This window comes from Giraffa tippelskirchi, chromosome 8 (genome assembly GCF_054371585.1).
Source record: "Giraffa tippelskirchi isolate mGirTip1 chromosome 8, T2T-mGirTip1v1.2.pri, whole genome shotgun sequence".
NCBI lineage: Eukaryota > Metazoa > Chordata > Mammalia > Artiodactyla > Giraffidae > Giraffa > Giraffa tippelskirchi.
The window spans coordinates 11511157-11520288 of NC_137282.1; the positions used below are offsets into that span (position 1 = coordinate 11511157).

Consider the following 9132-nt stretch of genomic DNA (forward strand, 5'->3'; position numbering starts at 1 on the left):
GCACGGGGGGAGCATGCATCGCGGGGTCGGGGGAGACATGGAGCCGGTCTCCGTATGCAGCAGGTGGCTCTGTCAAGTCATCCGGCCCCGTGGGTCGAAGCTTCTTGGCTCACCCCGGAGCCTTCCTCCTGGTGCAGGATCTCAGATTCCTCTCACTTGTGGGCCTGCCTCCGTCTCTCCCCCCGGGCCGGAGCGATGCATGCATGGGGTCTGGATCTAACCTGTGGTCGGGCTCTCCTCCAGGGCAGGCTCCTACCCTCCTCAGGTCCAGCAGTCTTCCTTGACTCGTCCAGTCCTTTATCGCCAGCCCCCCGAAGTCTCCGAGAGGCTCCCCCTAAATATAGGTGCTCTGAAGGGAGGGGCTTGCCACTGGTAAGCACCAGTGCCCTCTACCCTCCTCCTTGCTGATCTCAGGGGGCGAGGTTCCTCCAGACCCAGACAGTGGACTTGAGCTGCTTTGATCGAGTCCTTTCCCAGGCAGTGCAGGGGGCTCGATGGTGCCCGTTTATCCTCTTTGGCTTCCAACACAGCTCCTCTCCAGAGGGGACCGTGGGGGTCAGGCCAGGAAGGCAGGAGCCTGCAGCCTGGGCAGGGTGGTGGGCTGGTGGCCTCGGGGCTGGAGCCTGGCGCGGTGCTACTCAGGTTCCTGCAGACTCTGGTCTCTTTCCTTGCCCCTCCCTCTCCTCCTCTGATAACACGCGCTCCCGCTGGAGGCACAGAAGCGTTTTCTGTTTTTCCCCTCGTCACTGTCTTTGTCCTGTGTTGTGCCTCCTGGTGGATCGTCTCTGTTTCTCCATGCTGGGGAAAGAGAAAAACAGAAACGCTTCTCCCTGTTATCAGCTCTGCTGTCCCTCGTTGCACCTCGGGGAGTTCTCTTTGGGCTCATTTGGGGTCATGCCCGGGGCCTCCTGGGGGAGGTCCTTGGGGTGCTGGCCCCTGCGGCTGGCGGGGGTCTTTAATAGGGGAGGGGTGGGGGAAGGGATGTCTTGCTGGATGGGACCCTCCTCACCTCCATGCTGGAGGGAAAGAGGCTTGAGTTGCGAGGGCTTCAGTGGGGGCGGGAGGCGGGAGAGTCTGAATGGAGAAGACAATAAAACACCCCTCTCCCTGACCTTCCTCAATGTGAGGAGTTAGACCTGTGAGTGGAAGTCTTAAGAGATGTTTCCATATTTATCTTTAATAATCCAGACAACATTTGGAAGCGAAGTTCTGTCTGCAGTTTGGCTAGGTGTGGACATTTACACGTCTGCCCTGATAGAGATGATGTAGGCAAAGCTGAGCAATGAAGTCAGGACATACACTGGTTCTCTTCTTTCCTCCCTGCGTCACTGTCTTTGCATTATGAGTGCCACCAGATGCCAGGTGCTGTGGCCTGCAGACATGGATGAGGTGCCACCTGGGCCCTCAGGGTACCCCTGGGCCATGAGTAATGAAAGACCAATGGATGGTTCGCTGTCCCGTGATAGGTGTTGACGCAGTGCTTGGGCACTGTGGAGAAGGGCCATGTGTCCATGGGGACACTGAGAGTGGCATCTAGCGCAAGTGAGTTCTTAGCTGTCTTTTGCAGGGCACCAAGTACCCATCCAGTCCAGCAGTCCCTGAGCCAGGAGGGCTCCTGAGTTCATGGGCACCGGTATCGGCTAGCAAGATATAGTCCATCCCTCTGGGGATTCAAGTCAGGGTCAGGGAGCCTCACAGATCCCAGGATGTCTGCTGTGTGCTCAGTGTCAGAACCCCAATCCTGGCTACGACCTGGCTGGGTTCTTCTCTGCCCCAGAGATTCCCAGAGTTTAGGAGATGGATGTTGAGTTTCTTAGGGAGCCGGGACCCTAGTGGACCAGCCCTGCCCTGAGCCCACTAACATGCTGTTCACGCTGACCCAGCCCTGGAAGAGAGACCGGCGGTGATGACCTCGCCACTGTACCTGGAGATCATCATCTACTGCACGGGGGCCTTCCTCATCTCCTGCATGGTGGGGTCTGTCATCATCTACAAGATGAAGAGCGGCACGAAGAAGAGCGACTTCCACAGCCAGATGGCCGTGCACAAGCTGGCCAAGAGCATCCCTCTGCGCAGACAGGTAACAGAAAGTAGACGGGGGGTTCGCACGCTCTGCCTCACCCTGTGCGTCCTCCCTGCGCCCCAGCGGGGTCTGTGGGACCCACCGGCGCTCTGTCCTCTCCATGGTCCCCACGGACTGCTTCGGACTTTGGTGTCTGGCTTCCGGGTGGCAGAGGGGGAATGTCCTAAGTGTTTGGGGTCAGGCTCCAAGCTCTTCTGGCCGATGAACCCTGTGAGCCCATCTTATCTCAACCACGATGCCCTGCTCAGCCGCCCTGGGGACTGGGAGACGGTCCTCACTGGGCTGAATGCCCAGTTGATATTAATGAATCTGAGCTTCCCCTGAGGGCCCATTAGGGGTGCAAACATGCAGAGCAGAGGAGAGGAGCTGAGCTGGGTCCCAAGATGCCCTCTCGCTCCTGTGTGCCCACCTCCCCTCATCCCAGGAGATGGAACAGAGGGTGAAGGTGCATGAAAGGAGGCAGGCTTCGCTCCGAGCCGTGCTAATTCTGGAAGGGGCTTCGGGAGTCAGGAACCCCTCATCCACGGCAGGGTTTTCACATAAGAATGGGGACAGGAAGAGAGTTGCTCTTGCACTGATAAGTAAACAGAATGTCAGGCTGTCATGTGAAAGGTGAGTAATCCAAAACCCAGAAAGGCGAGTTGGTGGCAAACGTTGAGTCAGTGTTAGAACCTCGGTCTTCCACCTTCTGTGGCCTTTCTGCCTGTGTTGGGGAGGGAGCACCAGATGCCAGGTCCACACCTCTGCCTTTAGCAACAAGTCCTGACTGGGGAGGGGAGTGACCTGCCACCGTTCCCCTGTCCCTGCTGGAAGGGTGACCCCACACCTCCCTGCAGGTGTCGGCCGACTCCAGCGCATCCATGAACTCCGGGGTCCTGCTGGTTCGGCCCTCGCGTCTCTCCTCCAGCGGCACCCCTATGCTGGCCGGGGTCTCTGAATATGAGCTTCCCGAAGACCCTCGCTGGGAGCTGCCTCGGGACAGGTGACCCCCCCCGCCCCGGCTCGTTATTCTAATGGGGGCAGTGGTGTGGGCTCAGACCTTCAGGGGAGCACTGCCACCATCGGCTCTTAGTCGGGGGAAGTGGAGGCGGGGGGAGTGGGGGTTCCTGTCAGGTTTGAGTGTTACCACCCCAGCTTATCCAACCCTTTGTTTCCCCAAAGACTGGTTTTAGGCAAGCCCCTGGGAGAGGGCTGCTTTGGGCAGGTGGTGTTGGCGGAGGCCATCGGGCTGGACAAGGACAAACCCAACCGTGTGACCAAAGTGGCCGTAAAGATGCTGAAGTGTATGTGGTTCCTGTGTCCCCTTCCCTTTCCAAGCGAACTCTGGGCCTCGGGCCATTACCTGCACCTGCTCCACAGCCTGCTTAGGTTGTCTTGGGGTTGGGGGGGGGGCATTGCACACCCCGCCATCTCACCACGACCTCACTTTGTTCCTTGGCATCCGTCATCAGGTGGTGACCCCAGATCCTGTTTTTTTTGGCAACACCAGCGGCTCTCATAAGAGGGAAGGGGAGATAAATTTGGATGTGAAAAGAAGAGGGGAGGGACTTCCCTGGCAGTCAAGCAGTTAAGTCTCTGCACTTGCCCTGCAGAGATCCCACTCCCACAAGCCGAGTGGTGCCGCCAAAAAAAAAAAAAAAAGCCGAGGGGCGGGGCGTAAAGAGAGACGCGCTGGCTGCATAGTAAAGAGAGAAGCGAGTCCTAGAGGAAAGGGACCCCTGGGTGTTCACCTCATCCCCCTCCCTTAGTTTTTGTTCTTTCGGCCTCCCTTCCAATGCAAATGCTTCTCCATCCCCTTCTCTGCTTTGTCCATGCAGCGGATGCAACAGAGAAAGACCTGTCGGACCTGATCTCTGAGATGGAGATGATGAAGATGATTGGAAAACACAAGAATATCATAAACCTGCTGGGGGCCTGCACACAGGACGGTGGGCGTCGCGCCGGCGGGCTTTCACCCGTGGGGGCAGGGGCTCAGGCGGGCACTCAGGCTGCTGCCGTCTGTCTGTCAGGGAGAAGATGCCTAGCTGGGGCGTCAGGGATCAGGCATCTCAGCCACACTGAGGGAAGCGGGTTGTGGGGAGAGGCCGGTTTAGCCATAGTCGGAATATGTTTCTCGGGGTCCGGTCCGATGTCCACAGGGGTTCATCTGAGAGTCCATGCACCTGGATCCACACACACCATGTGGCCAGAACAGGTGACTTGCTACGGTCGAGGTCAGGGCTCTGGCCCCAGCTTTGCTTGGGAACATCCTGGACTAGGCTGATAGGCTGAGAAGAATGACTGCCCTTGCTTTCTTTTGGGGAGTAAGATGAATTTTGGGGGTTCCCCTCAGAGGGGAGGTGAGGCCTGGGGAACAAGGTGTGCCTTGGGGTTCCTCCAGGAGAGGCTCAGCCCGTGCGCCCACTCAGCAGCCCTGACAGCCTCTCTGCGCCCGTGTCCCCAGGTCCCCTGTACGTCATCGTGGAGTACGCCTCCAAGGGTAACCTCCGGGAGTACCTGCAGGCCCGGAGGCCACCGGGGCTGGAGTACTGCTACAACCCCAGCCACCACCCTGAGGAGCAGCTCTCCTCCAAGGACCTGGTGTCCTGCGCCTACCAGGTGGCCCGAGGCATGGAGTATCTCGCCTCCAAGAAGGTGTGGCTCCTGACAGCTCCCCTGGGTAGCGTGGCACCCCGGGGGGCGGGGCGGGGGGTGGGGTGGGAATATCAGAGTCAGGAGAGCCACGTGGCCTCGTGGCCTTGGGGTCAGGCTGGACCAGTGTGAAGTTAGAATGATGATGTAGGCATCATCGGCTGTAACCGGTTACAGGGAGGAGATAAGGTCCTGTGTGAGAGTTAGATGCAGCTTTGGGTGCTGGGTAAATTCTGCTTTGTTTGAGCCCAGCCCTGTATGGATGTGCTTGGCCAGGGAGGCAGGGCATCCCCACGAGAGCTCATGCACACTGGACAGAGCAGAGAGGGGTTCAGCTCACTGCTTGCAGACTGAAAGCCAAGTGCCAGGAGGGGAAGCTCCCTGGAGGGTTTGCTGAAGTGATTGGGCTGCCGGGAGCTGGGGGTGTTTGGATGGTAGTCTTTCACCTACAGGAGAGGGACAGGTAGCAGGAAACTGGACGATTCAGGGGGCTGAGGGGTGGGGCAGGCAAGGGCCTGTGAGGGAAGTGGGCCCACCCTCCCCTGCGCCCCACCTCCAGCCCGCCAATCCCTCTTGCCCTGCCTGCCCCACAGTGCATCCACCGGGACCTGGCCGCCAGGAACGTCCTGGTGACAGAGGACAACGTGATGAAGATCGCGGACTTCGGTCTTGCTCGAGACATCCACCACATTGACTACTATAAAAAGACAACCAATGTAAGTGCCGGCGCTGCCTGTCCTCTGCCCCAGGACTCTGAACCGCTGGGCTGTCCCCTCCCTGTGCTACCTCCCCCCCTCCCCGCCGGCCTCCCAACTGGCTGGGTAGGCAGGTGAGCTGGGTCCAGCCCCAGCCCTGCGTCCTTCCCTGCCTGCCCCGGGCCACCCCAGTGTCCCCGTGCTGCTTGCAGGGCCGACTGCCCGTCAAGTGGATGGCACCCGAGGCCTTGTTTGACCGGATCTACACCCACCAGAGCGACGTGTGAGTCTGAGATAAGCAGTTGCTGGGGAGAGTTTCCAGGGTGGTAGAGCCCCGCATCCTGTCTCAGAAAATGAACGAAACGTTGCCCCTTCACTTTGTTCCCAGAGGTTGACCGGCCATGGTCCCCTGGGGTCGAGGACTTGGGGGGAGAGGTGGTGAGGACAGTGGGGGGCCCTTAGCTCTGTGCCCACAATGCTCATCCACAGGTGGTCTTTTGGGGTACTCCTCTGGGAAATCTTCACTCTGGGCGGCTCCCCATACCCTGGGGTCCCCGTGGAGGAGCTTTTCAAGCTGCTGAAGGAGGGTCATCGTATGGACAAGCCCAGTAACTGCACCAACGAGCTGTAAGCCTGAGAAAAGATGCCTGGGGTCCTGGGCTGGGTCCTGGGGGCGGGCTGGGCTCGGGGTGTAGAGGGAGGAGTACGGGGCTCGCAGCCAGCCACCCGCGGCCCCTCCGCCCTGAGCCTGTCCTCTCCCCCTACCCCGACCTCGCCATCCTGCCCCAGCTACATGATGATGAGAGACTGCTGGCACGCGGTCCCCTCTCAGAGACCCACCTTCAAGCAGCTGGTGGAAGACCTAGACCGCATCGTGGCATTGACCTCCAACCAGGTGAGGTGGCTCTTCCCAGACCCAGTGTGCCCACCGGCTCGAGTTCTCGCGGGATTCATCCCGAGTTCTCACGGGATTCATCCCGAGTTTTCGTGGAATGAATCCCGCCGCCACCGCCACAGAAGAGTGCGGGTTCTCCATCTTTTTGTCTCCGTCCTCAGGAGTACCTGGACCTGTCAATGCCCCTGGACCAATACTCCCCCAGCTTCCCCGACACCCGCAGCTCCACCTGCTCCTCCGGGGAGGATTCCGTCTTCTCTCACGAGCCCTTGCCCGAGGAACCCTGCCTGCCCCGACACCCGGCCCAGCTGGCCAACGGCGGACTCAAACGGCGCTGACTGGCCCCCACACCCCGCACCCCTCCTCAGACTCCATCCTCAGCTGTGGCCCCGCCCTTCCTCCCTCTGGACTAGCTGCCTCCCCTGCGCTCTGCCTGCCGGCCTCTCTGAGGCCCGCACCCCCAAGCTCCCCTCCTCTCCTCCTCACAGCCTGACACAGAGGAGCAGGGAGGCCGGTCCTTGCTGATGGCTACTACGTGGCCTGCCAAACATTGGACCAAGACCCCCTCCCTGCTGCCTGGAGGGTCAGGCAGTGTGGGCCGAGCCGCCCTCGAGCGAGAGCCCACTGAGCTTTCCTGCATTGGTTTTGCCTGCTCTGCGCAGCCCACGTGCCCGTGTTCTGGTGGCAGGTCCTCGGGCTACAGCGGGGGTTGGGTGTGGGGGTGGTCGGCGCTCGGGCCTCCACAGAAGGCGACCTCTGTTCCAGACAGATAGTGCCAGTGGCTTATTGATTCCGATACTAACTTGCTTTGCTGACCAAATACCTGGTACCCAAGGGTGGGGACGCAGAGGCCGGGAGCCGGCGGCGTGGCCCTGGGGCCCAGCCCCAAAGCAGGGGCTCTGTACATAGCTACGAAGAAAACACAAAGTGTATAAATCTGAGTATATATTTACATGTCTTTTTAAAAGGGTCGTTACCAGAGATTTACCCATTGGGTAAGATGCTCCTGGTGGTTGGGAGGCATCAGTTGCTATATATTAAAAACAAAGAAAAAAGAAACAAAAAGAAAATGTTTTTAAAAAGGTCATATATTTTTTGCTACTTTTGCTGTTTTATTTTTTTAAATTATGTTCTAAACCTATTTTCAGTTTAGGTCCCTCAATAAAAATTGCTGCTGCTTCATTTTTATACGGGCTGTGTGACACGGGAGAGGAGGTCTGCTGTGAAGGAGCAAGGCTGACGGGCTCTGGGGCTGTCAGTCCTGAGGTCTCTTCCCCATGGGTCCTGCTCCGAGGCCTCCGGACAGCCCTCCTTCCTCTGCCGGGCTTTGAGAAAGGCAGGGAAAGAAGGCAGGCAGCTGCGTGGTGGGCAGGTAGGGGGCCACTGGGCCCCCCTCCACCACACGTTTCCTAGGGGCAAATATGGAGCCCTCTGGGGTCTGAGAATCAGACAGGGAGCTGAGAGCCCAGCTGGGAAGAGCCAGGAGTGGGGCTGAAGTAATGAAGAGGCAGGCCACGGATGGTTTGACCGGGGCAGTGGGCACTCAGACCCAGGAGGGTGGCTGGTGCTCTGTGTGGGTATGGTTCTGCCTGTGCTGCTTTGTCAGAGAGGATCCATCACCTAAGACCAGCTTTACACCCAGGGCCCTGGCTTCAGGTTTCTTGTCTCCCAGGCTATTCTGTGTCCATCATGCCTACGCATCGCCCCCAACACCATTCTGAATTCAAGCGATCAGACTGCGTGTGCTGGGGCTAGCACTTGGCCTCCTACCGTTCTTCCCATAGGAACTCCACCCCAGCCCTCAGGAAAAGGAAGACATTCCGTGAATGTGTGCATTTTGGCTGCTGGGGAATTTTCTTCCTCTGCCACCTGCTGGTTATCTCTCCCCCCACCAAGTAGGTGCCGGCTCCTCAGAACCTTAGGGCTCAGGCTGTTGGTTCGCAGCCTCTGCCCCCAAAGCTCGCTCTTCGCTGGATCCCTTCTGAGTATAAAAGCAAGTCCAGTTTCATTTGTGTCAGAAGAATGGGGTTGCTCCTGAAGTTTACTTTCTGAGCTGTTTCTTGGCTCCTTGTAGTGTTGGCCCCTGTTGTAAAGTTCTCTCTTCTGCTGGGTAGCTCTGTGAATATGTGACTGTCAACATATTCTGATTTGTGTTCAAGAGTAAGGAAGGCATATGTTGGTGAAGAACAGAATCAGAATCAGGAAATGAATTTTAGCTCTTAAAATCATTTGTGGGACACCTTGTAGTGGCGCCTTTCCTTGTTAAGATACTGATGATAGTTTGGGCCCAGGGTCCTGTGAATGGATGGTCGCTCTTTCACAAAGGGCTTTACGTGCCTTCGGTAGAGGTGGTGGGACACAGCTCACTGTTGCTGTAACAGTGATGTCCTTGCTGTTACTACTCTAATCACCCATGAATTTCCCGAGAGACTGAGCTGTCAAATCAAAGATAGTGAAATTGACCTGAGAGAAAATGAAATGGCCATTTTACTTAGATGACCAGATTGGGTCTCCTGAGGAAAGAGATCCAGTTTATCTAATGAAGATGTCATGCTGTCAAGGCACTGAGTCTGTCTGGTTTCCTGAGGGTTAAAAGATGAGGGCCAGAGCATCGATCGATACCACCTTCCCGCCCTTTCTAATTGCCACAGGCCAGGGGTCACCAGTCCCCCCGGCACCGCTAATGTACTATATTGATCTCAGGTAAGTAAGATTGAACCGCGGCTGAAGGAAATCTATCTCCATGACAATAAAGTCGCTGTGTTTCTCGCAGCCGCCACTTGGGTGAGCTAGCGGGCCAGAATCCTGGGCAAAAAGTAAGGTGTTGA

At 57.8% G+C, this 9132-nt stretch overlaps 1 protein-coding gene across 4 annotated transcripts in view; it reads left to right on the forward strand.

Moving 5' to 3' along the window:
• The window catches only part of FGFR1 (fibroblast growth factor receptor 1), a 49802-nt gene extending 42316 nt beyond the window's left edge, over positions 1 to 7486 (forward strand). For 3 of the 4 annotated variants that reach the window (XM_081524077.1, XM_081524079.1, XM_081524078.1), the window contains 10 exons: positions 1884 to 2080; positions 2920 to 3065; positions 3245 to 3366; positions 3901 to 4011; positions 4527 to 4717; positions 5308 to 5430; positions 5622 to 5692; positions 5899 to 6036; positions 6199 to 6304; positions 6466 to 7486. In XM_081524077.1, coding sequence (XP_081380203.1) covers positions 1884 to 2080; positions 2920 to 3065; positions 3245 to 3366; positions 3901 to 4011; positions 4527 to 4717; positions 5308 to 5430; positions 5622 to 5692; positions 5899 to 6036; positions 6199 to 6304; positions 6466 to 6642 — 1382 coding nt within the window. In that variant the 3' untranslated portion in view covers positions 6643 to 7486. Of the gene's footprint in view, positions 1 to 1883; positions 2102 to 2919; positions 3066 to 3244; positions 3367 to 3900; positions 4012 to 4526; positions 4718 to 5307; positions 5431 to 5621; positions 5693 to 5898; positions 6037 to 6198; positions 6305 to 6465 lie in introns of all 4 variants that reach the window. The other variant, XM_081524080.1, reaches the window with a different exon arrangement.
• The last annotated feature ends 1646 nt before the right edge of the window (positions 7487 to 9132 follow it).